Source organism: Biomphalaria glabrata, chromosome 4, assembly GCF_947242115.1.
Source record: "Biomphalaria glabrata chromosome 4, xgBioGlab47.1, whole genome shotgun sequence".
Taxonomy (NCBI): Eukaryota; Metazoa; Mollusca; class Gastropoda; family Planorbidae; genus Biomphalaria; species Biomphalaria glabrata.
The window spans coordinates 36,100,483-36,122,989 of NC_074714.1; the positions used below are offsets into that span (position 1 = coordinate 36,100,483).

Here is a 22,507-nt window from a genome sequence, read left to right on the forward strand (position 1 = left end):
AAACTGAACTCAGCCCATACTACGCACGGCATCTTCATATTTATCTGCCAGTATTATTTCCATTTTAAACATAAGCAGTTATCATTCTTATTCTGTTCATCAATGGCTTTCGTTGGACCCATGATTAAAGATTGACATATTAAAGTGGAAAAAAATCAAAGATTAAAACAGAGTCAATGGCAGACCGAAACAAACTGACGCCTTGGGTTTCGAAAATCTGTAAAGGTTCATTAGCATTATGAACTCATAGCAGTGCAGGATATAGCAATCTAGAAACCCCATTATCTCGTACATTACAGAATTCTTTAATAAAAATAAATAAAATAGGTCCTTCATAATTTATATAGGGAGGGAGGACTTTTTGGAGTTGGCCTCTTAGGGTCGTAGAAAAACTTAGGCTCATTCTGTAGAGTTTTTCTTGTGAAGCACCATTTCAGTCAAATGTATCACAGGTAAAAATTACGTCTGCTTAGATGTTTTAAGTGCCAATCCCTTTTGTCAGACTTAATTGCGCTTCTTGGCTGAAAAAAAGCTACAGTAGACCTATAGATTATCATAAAGGGATGTGGCAGGTCTGCAGCAGTATCGCCCTCTGACAGGCAACGAGAATCTTCTTTGGAATGGTAATGGCCTTGAAGGTATCTGTGAGGTCAGTTGTCATTATCCCCTCAGTTGATTTCCATTTTAGTTTTCTAAATTATGAGACAGTAACGTGATACGCGATGTCAATAATGGTAGCGTTTTTTTCTTTTTTTATCAATGAACGATTAAAATCTACCGTTTTGTCGGTCAAAATAGGCCTATCCCAGTACAGTAGATGATCAGTAGACTTGAGAATTTCTTGTGGCGAGTATTTGTAATAAGGATGATGATGATTATTATTATAGGTCTATGCATGGTCTATGCCAGGCATGTCAAACTCATTAAGGTGTTTGGGCCACATAGAAAACTTACTATGACCTGAGGGGCCGCAGCAAAAAAAAATCAGTTGCAAAACAGCCTACTAGTGTTTTTTTTTTGTAAATAAGAAATAATGCAATACAATAATTAATGGCATACCTATCTCTTAGCTAAATTTGTAGTACTATTGACTAATTAAACATTACTTTGATTACGCATTATTTTCTTTGTCCTGATGCTTGACATCTTTTCTGGAATACCATTTTATTAATGTCAGGTTAAAATTTGTTTGCCACTGACGCTTTCATCACAGATAACAAAATTTTGATCAGATAATCTCGAACGGTGAGGTGTTTTTGAAGCTTTTATTATAGAAAAGAACTGCTCACAGAGACCAGTGCATGCAAACATAGCTATAATTCTGGCTGCAAATTTCCGCAATTCAACATACCGTTCAGGGTAAATAACTGTACAATTTTGGCAAAGCCATTTCAATATACTTCGATTTCAACTAAAAATCTGACTGCTATTATATCGGCTCTAGTTGCACATTTCCAGCAGCATTTTCAGAATCAAATGAGAATGGAGATACAAAACACGAAAATTCTTGCTCTTATTGAACGAAGTCACGAAAACTGTCATTGAAAGCATCTACTAACGATTCCAGGTGTAGGACAAGCTTTTCACTTCATATTTGGTTTATCCACATTCGTAACTTTGCTTGTAAGCACTTCACATCATCACACGCAGTTGTGACAATTTTGTCTTTACTTTGAAGTTTCAAATTCAAGTCTTGCAGGTGACCAGTGGGATCAACTGCTAATGCCAAATCCTGAACACATTCGTCAGTTTGGAAATGCGTTCAACAGGTTCAACTTTCATGTTCAGAAACAATGCGATTTCCTCACGCAATGCAAACAATCTCTTCAATATTATATGTCATGAGAGCCAGCGGACTTTTGTGTAGTAGGAAACACAATCAAATTTCTGTCCAATGTCATCCAGAAACATTAAAAATTGGCGAGCATTAAAACCACGGGCACGAATAAAATTGAGAAGCGACTGAAAACGGTCTTATGACATGTTGAAAATGTAATTACTGTGCGCAGAATGTTTCTTGGTGAATGATGCACTGAAAATGAGCAAATTTAAAATTATCATCAGTCTCTCTTATTTTTGCAAGTAACTTTGCATCAAAATCATTTCATTTCTTGGTTCTTGTTAGACTAGATAGCTTTATCAAAGATAAATTGTACTGCATTATCACCTTCTGTCATTTCTCAAAAACATCCTCGCTTGTTGTGGTGTTATGCATACAACAGAACTCAAGTAGTTCCTCCTGTATGTCAAAATTCCTGTCACAGATCCTTATGAATATACCAACTGTGCTACACCCTTTACATGAGTTGACTCATAGAGAGCCAATGAAAATAATTCAAAATCAGCTATTTTGTTCTTTAATTGTTCACGCAACCTGACTGACATGTCGTTTATTCTATCTGCCAAAGTGACACTAGTTAACGCTATTTCTTTGAATGCTTTCACATGTGTGATCTACGAAAACTTTCTCTAGGTCAGTGTGTTTGATGACGTAGAGGTAGCACCGGATTACATTTTTGACTGCTAATTTGCTAAAAACTAAGTAACGTCAACATGGCGCAGCCAGCATCGACAACCAGTTTGTATGCTGAGTTAAGTCGATGTGGACAGAAACAAGAATATGAAAAAGCTATACGAATAGCCAATAAAAGTACAAGCATTTTGAAAATATAACCTAGATCTACCTATTTGTATTTAAAATATTTGTAACAAAATAGTAATTTAATTAATGTTTCTGTCAATAAAGAACAACTTGAAGTTAGATTAGAAAGTAACATTGTAACAAAGTTAAGAAAACATATGGGGTATCCGGGAGTATCCCTGTATGGTATGTGATGAAATCCATTGAAAAAACCAGGCAGAGCAGAGGCAGGCTCTGTCTCGCTTTGACATACTATAGTTTTAGATCTAGATAAAAAATGTAGAATCAATCTAGACTACCTCATTACAAGATTAAAAACAAATTATTAATCTAAATATAGAGTAGTTTATTAAATGCTATTCGGACACCTATAGGCCCAAATTTGAAAGTTTGACTTTGACATTATTTTACAATGGTTTGACATAGAAAAGAAAATGACGTATCAAAATCTTCTTTAGTTAAAGGAGAATAAGGATGACTACTTATATTTGTTCCCCAAACCTATATTTGTTATTATATTTAAGGTCAAAGAGGCCGTGTGTTTTCATTTAATTCGGACACATTTGACCTACATTATTTGATTCCGGACACCATAATTTATTTCGGACAGTCTCTATATTTAGGCATCAATAAACTCAGATTTTAATTCTATATTAACATTAACTAAATTTTAAGATCCCCAGGCATAGCCCCTCACATGAAATCATTACGATGTTTTCAAACTATGCATAAATACGAACACAAAAAATTAAAATATGAACACACTTATTCTACCAAAATTAGGTCACTGGAATACTATAGTGATTTCTGCACAGACTTTTAGACTTATTTTATGTTTGTTTATTTTATGTGTGTTGAATGTTTGGGGTTTGCATGATTAGATGTGTTGAATGTTTGTGTTTTTTTTGTTTATTAATTTAATAAATTTCTAATACAGATGATCTTTTGTAGTATAGTACAGGTTAGGATAGCCATTCTTGCCTAATTGAATCCTCTATATTCTCTCTATATAAATCTAGCTCTATCTAGTAGGTCTAGATCTAAGCATTTAACTTCATTCAATGTACCAAGCTCACTCGAAACATTTGCCCATTTATTCTCTATTAAAAAAAACAACAACAAAAGAACAAATATAATATAAGATCATTTTTATTGATGTCCAAAACTGGCTGTCCGAAATAAATTTTGGTAAGAAAATCGTAATTTAATTCGGACACCGTATTAATTTTTTTTTGGTATGGAATTAGAAAACTTGGCTTATGAATCAAATAAAGTAGCTCCAAAAACAGAATAAATATTGCCAGGCTCATTATTATAGACTTAGCTAATCAAAAAATATAGTCTTAACTCTAGGAAGAGGTAAATTCATCCGGGTAACATAGGAAAAAACAACAACCTGACTAACAAATTTGAAATTCGTTTTTCTTACATAAAAAGATAGCTAAATGGAAGGAAATAGGGTTAGAATCATTGGAAAATGGACAAGCACATTATACAGTGCGCTAGTTTTATAATACATATTAAAATAATTATTTAATGACCACAAAAAACAGCGAATGTCCGAATTCATGTAATGTCTGAAATAAATAAACTACTATAGAAAAATAGATCTAGATTTATAGAATATAGATTATAGATCTAGATATTTAGGTTACTAAACAGAGGGATTGTAACATTGTTCTACAAAAAATGGGGTTGTTCCGGATTCCCCCCAAGTTACGTGGTTGTGTTTACATTGCGCACGTGCTTAGTTTCAGTTAGTTTATAGTTTTATACATTTATAGTTTATAGTGGGAATCTGAAGCGTTTTATTTTAAAAGTCAATATTTAGTGGTTTCAATTTAGTCATTAGCTTCAAACTATAATTTGTTAATAACAGGAAAATCTAGAGATACATTTTATTAATAGTATCAACTAAAAAAAATTGTTAAACCTTTGATAGAAGGTACCGAAGTGTTGGCCAATCTGCCATACTGAGATCTAGATTTCTTGATCTATAATGACTACACTTACAGTTAAGTTCTTAGCATTCGGATAACCAATCCTAGAAAAAAAATAACACTTTCATCTACCCCTTCCTCTTTGGCCAAAAGTAAACAAGCTTGAACTTGAGTAGAACACTAAAAGTTGGACAGCAGACCAGTGTGTATTAATTGGTCAGATAGCTCTAGGACAAGTCTAGTGTGTAGTCGATATGTCGACTAGTTGCTAAAAGATGAAAAGACTCCCATGTATTTTTCCTTGTGCGCAACATGCTTGAGTTGTTTAGCGAACAAATAACACATCTGATAGTCAAGGATAAATCTAGATCTACTCTTACACAGGCCAAATGTGTCTTACCCCGCTATTTCATTGCTGGTTTCTAGGTAATAAAATGGATCTAGATCTATTTTGTAGACGCATTTTTAAAGCTATAGTAACTCGGTAAATTACTTAAAACTAATAGAACTTTTAAGAACATAATACATCATGTATCTAACACACATTTTAATTATTCTTAATGTTATCGATGTGCATAATGTATTAGGAACTAGCGGAATATGAAATACATAACGTTAAAAAAAAGCTTAAAAGTTTATGAAAATAATTGTATAACAATGTTTCAACTAACATGCATATTATCCCATATACAGGCCTATACAGGGCTTTTTGTGACGGTACTCACTGGTACAGCGTTCCGGCACCTTTTTGAACAAAATATTACTTTTCTTGTGTTTTAACGTATATTATTAATTTTTAGCAATTAAAAGTTAGGGTTAGGGTGAGTACCAGCAACTAATCACTGAGTACCGCACCTATTTTAAAAAAAAAAAAAAGCACTGGGCCTATACACATATATATATATATATATATATATATATATATATATATATATATATATATATATATATATGTGTGTGTGTGTGTGTGTGTTTGTGTAGTTTACACCAAGCCTTTTTTTAAAAATCTTTCAAGAACGTTTGTAAAAACATCTTCTGTATGTGAATGTATCATCGGCAATGTGTTGAAGCTTGTCATGGACTATAAAGAAATATCACTGATAAACCCATCCTTAAACAGTTCTTGGCCCTTTATAAAAACATTCTTATAGTTATTTGAACATTCACAAAGTTTGTTGATGTACTCTGTATATTTTGAAATGTTTGTGAATGTAAAATCTTTTAAAAATAGAGGAGCAACAGCAATGGAAATAATGGACAAGGCCTCTGTTGTTTAACAACCATGTGAATTGGGTTTAAGTAGGTCAGAAATCCGGAACAACCTCATTGTTGTCCGTCTTGTCCGTGGTAAGGTCTAGACTTGTGACAAGTCCAGTGATAGGTAAACTTTTTTTAGAATCGGGCCAAAAAAGGAAAAGTTTTGGTGTGCCTTTATATAAAAATTGAGAAATTTTGCATTAAATCTTACGCTACAAAAATTATGTTAATCCCATCTAATACTATTAGTTCAAGCTGCAAGTGGTTTGATAGTATTCATGCTTTGCTTCCAATTGGCACCTAGTTATTCTTAAGAGTGCACAGAAGTCTTCATTGTCAATCTATTGCTGACACAGATTTTTCTAGTCTGCTCATTAATGAATTTGCTTTGCATCATTCTCTGAGCATGGAGAAATTAAATTTAGGAAATTCCCAAACTTGCTTAAAATCGCACCCTGTGCCCTGCATTAAGTTGTTTTATATTCATATTTAAAGCAAATCAGATTGTTCAGATTGCATATAATTAAAGAACTCACTATTCAGTTTTACAAAGGATTTCTTGATGTATTGTGTAGTGAAGGAAAACAATAGTACTGATTTACATTGACAATTCCAATTCCCAGTATTTTCCTTATATTTGGAGCTGTAGTTCCCTTTTCAGACCTTGCGATCTATAGGGCAGATGATGTAAAGATCATCTGTTTCTGTGGCTCACAACAACCAACTGCCTTTACTTTCCCCAACTAATGTCAAGTACCCATTAGAGCTAGGTGGACTAAGAGGTGCCTAAAGATCTCAAAATAAAAAATCCTAGTCTTCTTCAAGATTTGAACCCAGGACTGCGGTTTGAAAGCCAAGTGCTTCACCGCTCAGCCACCACGCTCTGTCTTTTGTTGCATATATCTTGATGCTGGTACTTACAAAATTCCTAGACATACCACAAATTAAATGAAAAATATCTTCCCTTGTGTTGCTCCCTTCAAGGAATGCATACAGAACTCTTCAGTTACAGAAAATGTTTCAACTCGTATTAACGATCTGTATTTTTCATTGTGAAAACAAAACATGTGGCAGGCTGGATGAAACTTCTTGGCTGGTCGGATTTGGCCCAGGAGTTGTAGTTTGACCATCACTGGTCTAGACTGTCATCAAGTGTTTAAAAAAAAATATGAAAAAAAAACAAACTATTAGTCTCTGGGTAGTTCAAATTACTCTTTGTAATCTTCTTTTCTTAATACAAGTTTTTAGAAACCTGATTTCAGGTATCTAGTCATGTGCACTAAGATATAGCATTGTTAAGTTAATATTACAGAATTATTTGAATTTTCTAATATTTTAATTTCCTTCGGCAAGAATTTAACTGCTATGACTTTGTAATGTTCTTTTCTTTTTTTTAAGTACTTCAGCAAAATCCTGAAGAATTTGCTGCATTTAATTGTAAGATCATTAGTCTTTTATTTTTGGATCGTTTTGATGAAGCCCTTGCTGCTCTCAACAAGGACAAAATTCATACTGGGTAAGCTGTGTAAAAGAAATTGGTTTTGATACATTTTATTATTGACACAGTACTTTGTTTTCTTTAAATGTTCACATATTGTCTTGTAAATCCTTTAAAACTTGAGACATCTGAACAGCTGAAAGAAATTTATTATCACAGTTCATGAGCTTTTAAAAGCACTCAGTGCTTTATTTCTTGCAATGTTATTGTAAATATTAGAGATATTACTTTTTTTGGTTGACATTTGTTTTTTGTAAATTGTTTCCAGTAACCTTAAATTGGAAAAAGCATATTGTGAATATCGCTTAAATAGAACTAATGAAGCATTAAGTACATTGAGGTCAATCACAAACCCCACCCCAAGAACTAAAGAACTCCTATGTCAAGTGGTAAGAAAGCTTTGTTATTAACTAATGTTTTTTATAAAAATATATTGGTGAAAAATGTTGTAATGCCTTTGTCTGATAATGTGTTTTATTAAATTAACAATAAAATAAATAATTGAGATTAGAACATTATTTGTATTGAATTGTCTGCATGTTTTAACCCACAGCTGTATAGAATTGAACAATATGACGAGTGCTATAATTTATACAGAGATGTCATTAAAAATTCACAGGTAATTTTATAGCTAGTTAAATATCTTAATATCTGTAGAAATTATTCTGATGTAGTGATGGGGGGTTTTCACTTATGATTTGCCTTTCTGCTTTTCACATTTGTGCACACTTGTATTAATAGTTAAACTAATTCATAGTTCCTTGTCATTAGTTTTGTTTTACATTTTTTATTTGATTATTCTTAGGATGAATTTGATTCAGAAAGGGAGACAAACTTGGCAGCTGTTATTGCTTCACTACAGATGTGGAATAAAAAAGACATGGTAATGTTAACCTCTTAGACTAGTTTAGTCAATAAGTACAAGGATGTCATTGTATTCTTATACTTTCTAAATTACAATGACAATTCTGTTCATTAAATAAATCTTATTTATAAAAATTGAACTATATAATGTCACTACTGTGACACAGATAACAGTAATAATAAATCCAGTGTTTCAATCATAACGTTATTATTATTATTTACTAATTGAGCTGTTTTATTGGTGTAACCTTTTAGAAACCCTATATGTAATTATTGTTAAAAGACATTTGTAATAATTAAAATTCAAAATAAAATATAACTGACATTATTATTATGCAGAGGTTATTGTGTCCCATAGAATTATCTAATATAATATGTTGCTACTGAATTGAAATAGTAATTTGATGAAATATAAGTAAAAATATTGAGTAGATTCATATACAGGTCCAGCTTCAGCCTCCTTTAACTTTAAGTCAAGGACTTAACATGCTTAATATATAAAAAAGTAAATTTTGATTGACTTTGTTTATTGTTTAATACTTCCAGGATGATCCAAACTTTGCTGAGAACTCCTATGAAATTTGCTACAACAATGCATGCTACTGGATAGGCAAAGGAAACCTCTCTGTGGCTCTAGAAAAGCTGGATAAAGCAGAAGGTAAATTATTTTTATTGTGATCGACTGTCATATATATATACACTAGAAATCATGACATTGATCTAATTTAATGTATTTTCTTCCAGAGCTACTAAAAAATGATAGTGATTTAACAGAGGAGGAACTAGATGAAGAACTTGCTATAATTAGGTAATAGTTGAACATATTAATTCATTTATATGCAGCTAACATTACTACATTAGCTAGAAACAATAATATGAAAAAAAGGTGCTGTTGCCTGGCTGATTTCAAAAATAGAAATACTGTATCACATTCTCTAATGTTGGTGAATGACTGGTTGGTCTCTGCTGTGGCTATACATATTTATTGAGGGTTTCACTTGAGCTGAGTTGTGTTTCTTAAGTCATAACAAGTAACATAAAAGACAATGCCTCTTATGAAGCTGAGGATTTTTTGTAAGAGTGATTACTTTGCTCTTCATAACTAATGAATAATAGGCCCTGAAAATCTATTTGTTTATTAACTCTTCAGTGAATAGTAGCCAGAATTTTTCAAGATATAGATCTCCGTACTAAATTTAATTTTAAAGATGATTATATTTTGAAAAATAATAACTGTCAAACCAGAATTTTACCTTTGTGGCCAATTATCTAGTAATTTTTTTCCAAAAGATATACATATAAACTATCAAATTTGTAAGAACATTTTTAGACCTTTTCTCGAGATCTGTGTCCAGATTCCAGTTTTTGCCCATGAAGAATCTGCAAGCTGTTAAGAGGAATTGTAAAAACAACTACTCCCAGGTGCCCTTCCTCCACATGTACCACAAATGCAGAATGGGCTGCAATGAGAATGATAAGAGAGTTTTGAAATGTAATTCACCTAAAGTATTTAGTAAAAACCTTAACCTGAAAACAAGTTTTTCCAACATAACTAAAATCTGGCATTTATTTCATTCCAATTGTTTTCATAAAAACAACTTCCATTACCTAATTTTATGCAATGTTACATAACCTTTGATGCAATTAAAGTAAGTTAAGTTCCCTTTCAGACCTTTCGATCTATAGGGTAGATGATGTAAAGGTCATCGGTTTCTGTGGCCCACTGTTAAGGAGGGTGTCTTGCTGATGTGGCCAGCATAACGACCAACTGCCTTTACTTTTCCCCAACTAATGTCAGGTACCCATTAGAACTGGGTGGACTCAGAGATGCCAAAAATCCTGAAATAAAAAATAATCCCAGTCTTCACCAGGATTCAAACCCAAGACCCCAGTTCAGAAGCCAAGCACCGTACCACTCAGCCACAGCACCTCCAGTTAGAGACATGGTTATTGCTTTTACTTTGAAGCATCTTACTTTCTCAGAAATTAACTTCAGTTTGGAAGCCAAGCAGTGTACTGCTCAGCCACCACGCCTCCTTGATGCAATTACTGAAACTAAATACATACGTTTTTATTATTAAAATTAAACATGATATTTCTACAGAGTTCAGAGAGGCTACATTTTTCAGATCCAAGGTAAACAAGAACAAGCATCTCAGTTGTACAATCAGGTGTTGAAGGCCAAACCTACAGATGCTGGTCTGATAGCTGTCGTCTCTAACAATATTGTTACACTCAATAAGGTTTTTGATTACTTTGTGACTAATAATGACTATTTAAACACATTTTTGTTATTTTCAATATTCCACACTTGGTGTCTTGTTACTTTATATCAGTGATGCTCAACCTTATTCGGCCAGCGGGCCATTTTAATTTCCGACCCTCGTGTCGCGGGCCACATCAACAAAAAGTAAAAAAAAAAAAAAAAGGAAATAGACAGTGAACCATTCGTATTAGAAACCCGTGTATCTAGTAGTTACATTAATTCATGATAAGTTTATCCTAAACCAACTTTTAAATATTCGCTGCACGAGATGAGCACTGACTCCGAAATGTCTAGATGTTCCTACGGGTTCCGGAGGATTCTCACTGCAAAGGTTTGTCCTCACACTTGGGGGCTGTTAATTATTGTTATCATCCCTATCGCTTGTTTTCGGAGATCTAGAAAAGTTTCTGCAAGCAACACGGGGTATAAATCAATTCTCTTGAAATTACACAAGCAGGGATGTTTAGCTTTGTAAATCAATCAGTTCCAGTTGCAGCTCTGTCTAGGCACTTGACACATTGGTCGCAGATGGATTTTTGGAACGACGAACATTGTTCAATCTGAACCACGATCATCATCACTTGGTTCAGACTGAACACTTAGCTACTGAGATTTTGTTGGTGAATAATTCAATGAAGCCACAGAGGCTCGGTTCAATTAGACTCAACAACTTTTCTAATTATTCTTGCTGTCAACTATACTTGTGGCACCATCAATAGTCACTCCCACTCATTTCTCTCAAGCAAGAGAAAGATCCTCAGCGTTGGTTGAAACTTCTCTTTGAAAAGGACTTTGCTAGTGTTGGTCCCATGCATGCTCCTCATAGCTACTAACTTCTCTTCTTCAAAACTGTTGTTTGTACCGCGAAAAAATACCAAGATTGTGGGCGTTATCAGATATGTCGGTAAACTCGTCAGTGGTAACAGAAAACATTTTGAAATCTGGTTTGTCTGTTAGTTTTGAATGGAGAATTTCAATCATATCTTTCACTCGCCTTGTAATTGTTATGAGAAAGGCTGATGGCTTCAACAGTATTCTTCTTTTCAGGATTCATTTCTTCCATCATTGCTAGCGAGCACTTTTTATGCATTCGCTGTCGGAAAATGGCTTCGTGTCTCTACTTACAATGTGCACAACTCTTTAGCTAGCTAGCCTTACAGCCGATTCATTTTCTATTTGGTAAATATTTTCATAAATCCTCCACCTTAGGTGTATTTTACAATCACGTCTCAAACCTGGAATGCCGCCTATATTTATGTGTTTAGTTTCATAAAGCTGTTTAATATTATGTTCTTTAAAAATATCCACTCTCCGGGTATGTTGGATAACTATCGGTGCCAATCTATTTACCCTAAAGAAAGGGGGAAAAAATTCAAAGTTTTTTGTTTTTTTTTTTGGAAAGGGGATTTTCTACACTTTGTGCCAACACTTCGGCGGTCCGGATCGATTCACATCGCGGGCCGGACGTGGCCCGCGGGCCGTATTTTGGGCATCACTGCTTTATATCAATTGATGTTTGTATTGTGCTGATAAATTTAATAATTAATAAATTGTCCTAGTTGACAATATTTTCAATGAAAATGTTATTATTTTTTTTAGGAACAAAATATATTTGATTCCAAGCGTAAAATCAAAGCTGCAACTGGAGATCACCTCAAGCATAAAACAGTGTCTGCCCAGCGTCAGCACATTGATATCAATCAATGTCTTGTTCACTTGTATTCAAATCAGGTTTGTATAGACCCTAAACTCCATGACAGTCAAATAAAAACATTACTTAGCTGCTAGTTAGCATGTTGGATGAAGCAATTACAGCTAATTAATGCTGAAATGAAAAAAAAATTAACATTGATACTTTGGACTACTGACAACCATTTTTAAAAAACTGCTCTTGAATAGCGCATTTTTCATGCATTCTCTGTATGCTATGGTTGAATCTTTTGTGTGGACAAGTGGGGGTGTCTGGGAAACGTTTATGTGCTGTCTTTGATGGCTTAGCAAATGCAACTTATCTCGAGTGAGGATTGAAACTTGATCTCCCTTGACTGGTAGCTAAGTGGTTTATGCCACTCAATCACAACTTGCTTGATTAGTTAAGAAAGTTAGCTATCAGGTTGATTACAAAATAAAAAATGATTGTTCTTTACATATCATTTGACTACCTGCATTGTCATTAACTAGTACTTTTACTGTTTTACACTATTTCATTTTTAACTTTGTAATGTCCAGGAAATTTCTTATTAGCAACTGAAAAAAACAATTTTGTTCAGTCTTTGAACTTGTTCATTGTTTGAATGTCTTTCTTTTCTTGTATTATCTGATAATGTTTTTGAGTTGTTAAATTATTTAATAAAATGTTGTTTTCTTAAATTATCTAATTAAAAAAAATAAAATCTAAAACTTTCTAAAAATATATGTTAAATATATTAAAACAATATGTGATCAAAAAAAAGGTGTGTGCAACCATAAGATAGATGAAAAACAATGATTTTTCCTACAGAGTGATCAGTGTCACCAACTGGCCAAAAAGTTGACAGAACAGTACCCTAACCTAGATACGCCATTGATGATCAGAGTAGCTCAGTACATTCAAGACAAAAAGGTTGATGATGCTGTAACATTACTCAAGGTAAATTTTAGCTAAAGTCATCTATTACTTGTTATAGAATACATGTGTCACAGACATAATATTTAACTTTTTGTATCCTATTGTACTTTGTGAATTTTGTAAATACACAGCATGAAAATTTAAATAGTGAACATGAGTTAGGTAGGATGTAAGGCTGTTTGAGAGATGGAGAGTTTGAGTTAGTTTTTAGTTGAAGTTGTTAGCTGAATAAGTGGAGCTAAGTCAGTAGAAGTAGTAAGCCGACATTAGTTTGTTGAAGAAGTCAGTTGAAATAGTTAGTCAAGTGAAGTAGTCCAGTTGAAGCTGTTAGTTGAAGTTGTTAGTTTTACTGTAGCAAGTTGTAATAAGTTAAGTTTTAGAAGTTAAAGAAAATAGTTGTATTGATGAAACAAGTTTATGTGAAGTAATGAAATTAGTGATATGAACACATTATAAATAGAAGCTAGAAAGTTATTTTATTCCTCTAATACTTTCATTGAAGTTGGACTTATGTCATGTAAATAAACATCATATTTTATCATTTTTGTAATTCCTAGTTCTGGTTTTTGTTGCTAGTCAAGTTTTCAATAGAGTAATATTGCTTATGAATGACATGCCTATGAGAAATATGCCTACAAGCATCCTACAAATTAATGTCATGATGATAATCATCTTTATATTAGTGACAACATGGTGGCACTAGTTTTTAAACTAAGATAATATTATGTGTTTATCTGTTCAAAAATGTTTTTTTTCTAGATTTCATGTTATGATGTGTTTGGGTGGTAAAACAAGAAATACTGTGTTTTGTGTGGTAATATAAGAAATACTGTGTTTGGGTGGTAAAACAAGAAATACTGTGTTTTGTGTGGTAAAACAAGAAATATTGTGTTTTGTGTGGTAAAACTTAAAACAAGAAATACTGTGTTTTGTGTGGTAAAACAAGAAGTACTGTGTTTGGGTGGTAAAACAAGAAATACTGTGTTTTGTGTGGTAAAACAAGATGTACTGTGTTTGTGTGGTAAAACAAGAAGTACTGTGTTTGTATGGTAAAACAAGAAATACTGTGTTTTGTGTGGTAAAACAAGAAATACTGTGTTTTGTGTGTTAAAACAAGAAATACTGTGTTTTGTGTGGTAAAACAAGAAATACTGTTTTGTGTGGTAAAACAAGAAACACTGTGTTTTGTGTGGTAAAACAAGAAATACTGTGTTTTGTGTGGTAAAACAAGAAATACTGTGTTTGGGTGGTAAAACAAAAATACTGTGTTTGTGTGGTAAAACAAGAAGCACTGTTTTTTTTAAATTTAATTTTGTTAAGCTTAAATTGTGTGGTGGCCTATGGATAACTTTCTTGGCCTCTCAACCAAAGATCTTAAATGCTAATCTATTCATGGTGGAGACATTCCTGAGTCCAGACATTGGATGAGAAAAATAAATGTATTTGGTTGTTGTGCTGGATGTAAATCATCCTTATAGAGATTTAGTCACAGATATTGGTGAGCTGTACATCACAAGCCTCTTGGTTCAGTATATTTGATTATTTAGCAGGTTAAAATGCTGAGCTGAGCTATTCTGCACAATAAAACCTTAAAATTCAAATAAATGTTTTACTTGCTCTTTCACTTTTGACAACTCCTACAAGTACTATTTATAAGCTTTGCCTTAAGCTATGTATTTTTCTTCATATCTAACTATCTAAGTTCAGTTTTTTTGTTTTTTTTGTTGAGCTCTTCTCACATGAGTAACTGTGATAAACTTGTGTCCAATACTATGTAACTAAATGTTTAATTTGTTTCGTTTTATTCAGTCCACTAGATCCCATCAAGACTTTATTCTCATTTACCAAAACAAAACAAAAAAGTTGTAAGGACAGTATGCTAACTGCAAACATTGACAAAGTTTACACAAGGTCTCTACTTAAATTTTCTATAGAAGAAGCGTAATAGTCACCTGCTGTCACCGTAGGTCCTCAAAAGTCAAGTCTTGCATTTCTGACTTGTATTTGTGGCACTGCCCTAAAGTTGTGTTGATAAAGTTTTGTCTTTTGTTTCTAGTGAGAAGTTGATGCTTCCCTTTCAGTACTTTAAAAAGGCTTTGCTTCTTCTCCCAGGAGCTTATTGAACATTTATTAAATTTTACAATATTTACTGTATGGTTTTGTTCATTTTAGGATTACATCAAAGTTAAACCTGAGATGTCTTTTAAGGCTAACATGATCATTGCTCAGCTACACCTTAACCAGGGCAGTGTCTACCAAGCATGCGATGCCCTCAAAGATTTGGCTGACCTGGCACATAAACCTGGCATAGTATGACATTTTTCAATGGACAAATATTCTATTTGTGTTTTATAAATGTGTACAACTAGTGTAAACAATTCTTTTCATTTTAAACTCTATATAGTGTTACTGATTATTCATGTATATTTTAGTGTGTAGATGTACTTGTAAAACTATACTTTATTGATCATAAAAACAGGTTTCTACTTTAGTGGCACTGTATCTAAGTCAGGAAGACAAAGAAGCAGCATCAGAGGTTCTCATTAATGCAGTGAACTGGTACAAGAAAAATAATGTAAATATTTTTTAAAAATAAAGATTGCATTTCACAATACTTAATGAGAAGAAAACAATCTATTTGAACTTCAGGGCTAGGATAAAAGTCTGAAAGATTGAACTGTTTTAAGTTTGTCCATTTCTTCAATTTCATAGTCATCTATTGTGTAAATAATTTATCTCCTTTAGCCTAAGTCACCAGCTTTGATGACCTTGACAAGAGCTAATGCAGACTTCCAATTGAAAAATGGAAAAGCAGAGGAAGCAGCAAAAATGTTAGAGGATCTTCGAAAGTAAGTTATGTTGTTTTTGAAGTTGTTACATATTTGAGTACTTAAATGTTTGTAATCTCTATTTCCAAAGTTAATTATTAGTTTTTATTGTATATTTATTTAACTAGAGATGAATTTTCCTTTTTTAGGGCTAACCCAAAAGATGCTTTAGTTCTGGCACAGCTGATTTCTTCCTATGCTCAATTTGACCCAGCCAAAGCACAACAGTATCTTTTGAATGAAAAATTTATCATTATTAGATTCTGTCATAAAATGAGCATGTTTGATCAAACTGATGTATGGTCAAACCTTAGTTGGCAAGTCAATGAGTTTATAATGCTGACACTATTTTGAAAATGTTACTTTGACTTTGTTCACTTGTCCATATCATGCTATTGCATTGAGAGTTTGCTATTATAGAAGTTTATAACATTTTAATAGTAGACCTAACATTATAAGAGTTAAAACCTAACATTATAAGAGTTAAATAAAAAATTGTGTAGTCTTTTATTGGGCATTATTTCAAATTTAAGGAAATTTGAACTTACATTCAATCATTTCAGCTTACTAGGGTAGTAAATTTAAAAATTCTGTATTAGTGAGTTATCAAAATATGTAGATAGTATATTTTGGTGCTTCTTGGTTAAGTTATTGAAGAAAATCTCATGCCTAAAATTTGTCTAACTTTCTCATTTTCAAATGCTTGTTAAAATAATAATAAGCCTATGCACTTCTTCATGCGTTAAATACATTTCTAGTTTCAATGTTAAAATGCTTGTAAATAAAAAACAAAATACTTATGCAAATAGACTCGTCTTTTTAATTGTGTTAGCAAAAATGGCGTTTCTTAGAATAACGAACACTGTGCAATGTTCAAGTTATTAAATATCATTATATAAGCAGACTTATACCAAAAAGATTTTTATTGTGATATGTTTTATGAATAGTTTAAACTGAACAATGTCTTTGCTTATTAATTAACATATGTTACAATAGAATAATAGATTTTCAATATTGAACCCCAAAAATAGAAAACTGTTGCCCATGTTGGCTAGATGCAGATATACATTGAATTGAGAGATTAATTTATTTATAGTATTTGATCAAATTAAGGCTGATAGCTCTTTATGGTTGATTTGAGTTCAATGATTTTATGTTGGGATATGTTGGAACATTATCCAAAATATTCAAAAGATATTTTGATGTTATAGTTTTTTTTCTTTTAAATGTGAGTTGTCTATTAATATATAGATTTAACTCTGAAACAGTGCATAGCCTTAATACACTTATCAGAATCAGCAAGGATTTGCCACCAGTAGCAAAGATTGTAGAAGGTTTGGATGTTGATGCACTTGAGGCATCTTTTAGTACCCTAGGGCCCAAATACCTCAAGAAACAGCAACCTAAAGGTGAAGCCTCTCCACTACCGTAAGTAATTCAAACAAACATTTTGTGTCAGTAAATCATCTAAGACATGCAATTATCTGAGTTGCTCATTCAATCACTAACTCACCACCATCTCACATTTTTAAATGCTATTAATATTTTCTAATAATTGTAGGCACTGTTATTTATTCTATCACAACTTCATCTCATCTGTCTCCATCCTCCCCTGTCTTCAACAAAATTCTGCTTGAGTGAAGCCAGTCCACTTTTTAGTGGATCTCCTGACATCCTGCCACAAGGGCGTGGGGACGGAGCTAGTCAATTTCTTTTACAAAGAGCAGGAAAAAAAGTTGTTTTTTTATTGTAGTTATCAATTCATGTTTGATTATTAACTAAGTAAAACAACATTTTTACCAATGTTGAACAGATTAAAATGTTTAAATCTTTTCTGACTCAAAATGGTAGAAAATCTCCCCACTGTTGTACATCTTTATGTTGACAACTTTTAACTGATCAAAAAAAAAAGGTGTGTGGCATGAAGATGATCATACAATGATCAAGCCTATTATAGACACAGTTGTGTTTTATGTTGCTCAAATGTTCACACATAATAGTATTTGGCGGCCTCCTATATTAGATTTCATTTCATTTTTTTTTTTTACTGGAATAAATAGTTTGTTCTATTGCAAAAAACAGTTCAATATCAGCCTGTCCCATCCATAAACCTTTTTTAACTTGCTTTTTCTTAATATGAATAAAAATAAGTTGTGAAGCTCTTTGCGCAGGAAAATGTTTGGTGACGAGACTCAGCATAGACTCTACTGGAAGAGCTTTTTGTGCTACTCTAGATCCCCTTACTGGATGTAGGGGAACTTACTGTCTCTCCAAGAATAGTTCAAAAAGAACCTTTTCTATTATTAATGTATTCTTACATTTTTACTCTTTCTCTCTGGAATAATACTTCAATTGTTAATTTGAAATTGATTTCAGAAGTTGGCAAATAGTAGGGAGTGAAATATTTTTAAGTTTGTTTAATTTAACTTGACACTCGTGTATTTCAGTTCTGGTGATGCTAAGTCAGGTGACACAGTAATGATGAAGAAACAAACAAGAAAGAAGAAGAAAGGTACTTTTTTTAATATTTGTTTTTATTGACATGTTAGTGTACCATACAGAAAAAAAAATTCACACACTCAAAGCTGACAACAATTTTTTTTTCTGTTCATATTCTTTCTCTTCTAAACCTTTCTTTTAACTGCCCTGCCTTCCATACTTTCATGCGTGTTTCTACGCATCCTTCAGACATTTCCTTCTTCTTATCTCTACCTTCAACTATCTTGAGCCTTGGTGCTAGTTTGCTGGTATTCATTGTTATTGCTTTTCTTTAGTTATTGTAATCACTTTTGTGATCTTTTTTTTTTCCCTAATTATTTGCTTAGAGGCTGTGTATAATTCTTGTTCACTTTTATTAACCACTGTTTATTTTATTTATTGATTCTAGATGTTCAATTTAATATAAACAACAAACTAAGATATTTTTTTTATTATAAACTATTGTTTAGGTAAACTCCCTAAGAATTGTAAACCAGGAAGTGACATTGATCCTGAGCGTTGGTTACCTCGTAAAGAAAGATCCTACTACAGAGGTAAAAGAAAAGACAAGAGGAAAGACATTGGTAAGTAGACATGCTAAATGAAAGCAAATGTTTAACTGAAGACAAGATTTAGAGATTTCATGATAGTTCAAATGAATTCACTGACCAAGTGTCCTGTACAAATATTAATCTTCAGTAACACTTTATAAATCTAATAAAAAAAACAATTTTCACTCTCTCACCCCTTGGCCCTTGACATTTCTTTTTTTTCTAAATATTTATTGAGTTTAAACCCTTGCTAACAATAGTGTCTTGTAAAGAGATCTATAAAAAATTTCCTATACAAACATATATTGAAAAATTAAACAATGTGTTTCTGTAAACTGTGTTGTGATAAAACATGTCAGGCTTGCCAGTAACACTGAAAGTTGTTTTGTTAGAATATTTGTCAAAACCACATGGAAAACTTAGAGAAGAGCTAAAAATATCTCATGAACCGAAAGCTCAAAATAAAAGAATGATAAAAACAAGACAATGATAATTCTAGAAGTATTTATAAATCGCAGAGTATAAAAGTATAAAACTTAAAATTTGGGGTCCATTGTTTGTTGTGCTTCATTTTGACACTATTACTGTTACTATTATTATTTAAACTGGTTAATATTGTGTCTTTACACTTGAAGCATTGTTTTTGGTTATTGATTCGAGTTTTGAAATTGCAAAGTTTTCTGAAGTGAATTTGAGTTTATTGTATACTGGTACTAATTCTTGAATCTTCTGCTAGTTCTGGATGTTATGTACTATATTTATGCCTAGAAATATAAAGTTTGAAATAACCTTACAATATCAATGTCACATTTAAGTCAATCGTACAAGACATTATATTGGAGAAAAGCTTCAAAAGACACAATTAATTTTTCAAAATGTTTCTTACGCCTGACTTGTTTTTATCAACATTCTAACACTAGTGAATTAGAAGGAATAAATTGTAAACATTTACAGATTTCAAAAAAAAAAATATTTTAAATACATTTTGTTTAAGATTAAACATAGTTGATCCTCTAATTAAATATACATTTCTTTATCTACAGGTAAAGGCACTCAGGGAATGTCTGCTGCATCACAGGCCATTGCTGATTCTTTGTAAGTCATACATATTGCTTCTATTTATCATTTTTTTTTATATTGTTTTGATTTGCCAAGCCTTGTAGTCAGTTTGGTTTTGATTTTTATTGGTGAATCAAAATGCAAACTAATCGTGAAAAAGACATCATGCTTTGACAACATATTTAGTTTTGCTGAAACTTTTTCTACCTAGAATTTGAAAAATTATTTGCACCCCATTTTGGTGTGCTCACTGCTAGCCAAGATTTTTGTTTTCTCATTTCTTATTTCAATCTATTCTGTTCTCAACAGAGATGCCAGTAAGCCTGCCAGCACTGAGCCCACTTCACCCAAAGCCTCCAACTCCAGCACGGCTTCCCCCCAGTCTACACCCACACCACTCCCTCAGGGACCCAGGCAACAGAAACCTGTTCAAGCCAACAAGAAGAAGAAAAAGACTGGCAAGGGAGGAAAGTGGTAGAAACATGACCTACAATAGCAATGGCGACAACAAAATGTGAAACATCTTAGTTCTTACACAGATTTAGTTATTCACCCTCTTTGACCACTGCATTTACTGATCAAATTAATTTCACAGTTCATTATTTCCAAATGGGATTAATGTATACATTTTTTATTAATTAAAAAAATAAATTGAAGAGAGATAGTACAGTATAATTGTGATATATTAGATGTAGACTTAAAAAAAAGTTAGTTAAACAATAATATAGTTTCTTAAGTCTGCATGATACACTCATTATATTTCATATGTTATACATGGTACAATTTATATAACCAAAAACTTATATTCTTGTGATGTTAAGAAACAATGCAAACTTCCCAACTTCAGTTTTTCAAACAACAAATTAAGTGTTCAAAGAATCTTGTAGGTACGTGAATATCTATCATCACTCCCTTGAATTCATTAAATTGGATTGCTTAGGTATCTGAAATGTTTTATAAGTAGAATACAAAGTTTCAGGTAACTTTTCATCACATTTTATCCACTAATGAACCACATTACCTTTTGATTCCAAGCTAGATCTCTTCATTCTCTTGAACTTTTAAAAAAAACAACACTTTCTTTTTTTTTATCAGACAAAAATGTTTCTCTCTATACATTAAAAGGGTTTCTGATCAGATGCTTGAACAATGGCAGTCCATCCTTGTCATATCTAAGTTTAAATTTGTTTAGGGAGTGTTTGTGGCATTGATTTGAAACTGAAATAATGTCAAGTGTTACAGTTCCTAAATTGCACTGGTGCTCTAAGTATCTCTTTTTCTGTTTATTTCCTGTCAGAACAGATTAAGCCATTTTCTTTCTTTTTGTTTTCATTTGTCCAAGACAGAATGTTGTTAGCTTGGGCAGATATCTAGGTACTAGGGCTCTCATTTATTTACTCTAGTTACAACTTTACAACCTTTTGTTTTGGAAAACCAGCTATAAAGTTGGCACTTAGTCTCATCACTATATTAAACATGTTTAAACCTATTCTGAGCTGTGAACATTTAGTGATATATTGAAATAATTGTCTAGAATGTTTCTGACTTACAACATTTATTATAAATTTCATTACAACTGTATATTTGGGGTAAGGCTGGTTATTGTTCAAATTTATGTCTATTCAATGGCTCATGTTAAAGAGTTTTGTGGCTTTTGAGTTTATTTCAGAAAGATTATTGTGTTGTGTTCATGTGAAGATGTGAAATATTTGATAAAAGTTTTTGATTTTTTAAAATCAATTTACCTATTAGAATTTTCAGTTGAGAAGATTGTCTGTTGGAATGATAATAGAAGAGGAAGTCATAATTAAAGGAAAACACAATCAACCCTTGTATGTTTTTTTCATTTGTGCTAGTGTGTGTGTATAGTGTGTGTGTGTGTCAACTGTTTCTTTTGGAATCATTAATACTAGAAGTAGGAAGAGAACAGAAAGTACCAGTTTGTAGATTTCAAATATCGAGTGAGTGTGTGTGTGTAATTTTTTTTTTATTTCACCATCCTGATGCTTATATCAGCTTAGATCAGGGGTGGGCAACCTTTTTCTACAGAGGGCCACATTAAAAAAATTTAGGGACTGGCGGGCTGCATAAATTATTTTTTTTTTTTTACTCCCAATTGAGGAATTAAAATAACAGCAATTTCTTGAATTAATTTTACGAATAATTTTTTTAAAATTTTGTTATTGTCTTTTTACATCGCAACATTTCACCACAAATGTACAATTGTACTTAATGTGAAGCATTTAACTGTTAACATCCGTGCATAATGTTCTGTAACTATAGAACTAGCTTACTAGTTGTTTTGTTCTTGCGAATGTGGTCAAATTACAGTCAGTGAGCATCGACCTGTTCTAACACTTCACAATTTTCAAACAAACTAAATAAAGCGTGTTCACAGATGAATTAGGTTCCGAATAATGTGAAAGCTTCGCAGCAAAAATTTCTTAAGTATGGGAATACAGCTTCTGGCAGTCATGAAACTTCTGTGGAAGAACTCACTGGAATTACTCTTTCAGG

The 22,507-nt window shown here is 32.4% G+C and overlaps 1 protein-coding gene and 1 long non-coding RNA gene across 2 annotated transcripts; both read left to right on the forward strand.

The window, feature by feature from the left end:
* Positions 1-2,493: 2,493 nt before the first annotated feature.
* Positions 2,494-21,817, forward strand: LOC106051816 (signal recognition particle subunit SRP72-like). Its single transcript, XM_056026828.1, has 19 exons — positions 2,494-2,650; positions 7,237-7,354; positions 7,605-7,725; positions 7,890-7,955; positions 8,142-8,219; positions 8,747-8,858; positions 8,945-9,008; positions 10,305-10,443; positions 12,066-12,197; positions 12,967-13,095; positions 15,247-15,384; positions 15,554-15,649; positions 15,820-15,923; positions 16,052-16,129; positions 17,196-17,330; positions 18,350-18,414; positions 18,851-18,964; positions 19,975-20,026; positions 20,300-21,817. The coding sequence occupies exons 1-19, from the start codon at positions 2,554-2,556 to the stop codon at positions 20,466-20,468; spliced, it is 2,007 nt and encodes a 668-aa protein (XP_055882803.1). The 5' UTR covers positions 2,494-2,553; the 3' UTR covers positions 20,469-21,817.
* On the forward strand, positions 3,025-3,566 carry LOC129925844 (uncharacterized). The gene is made up of 2 exons (XR_008777564.1): positions 3,025-3,490; positions 3,523-3,566. It is a non-coding gene; the product is annotated as an uncharacterized LOC129925844 (long non-coding RNA).
* Positions 21,818-22,507: the final 690 nt, after the last annotated feature.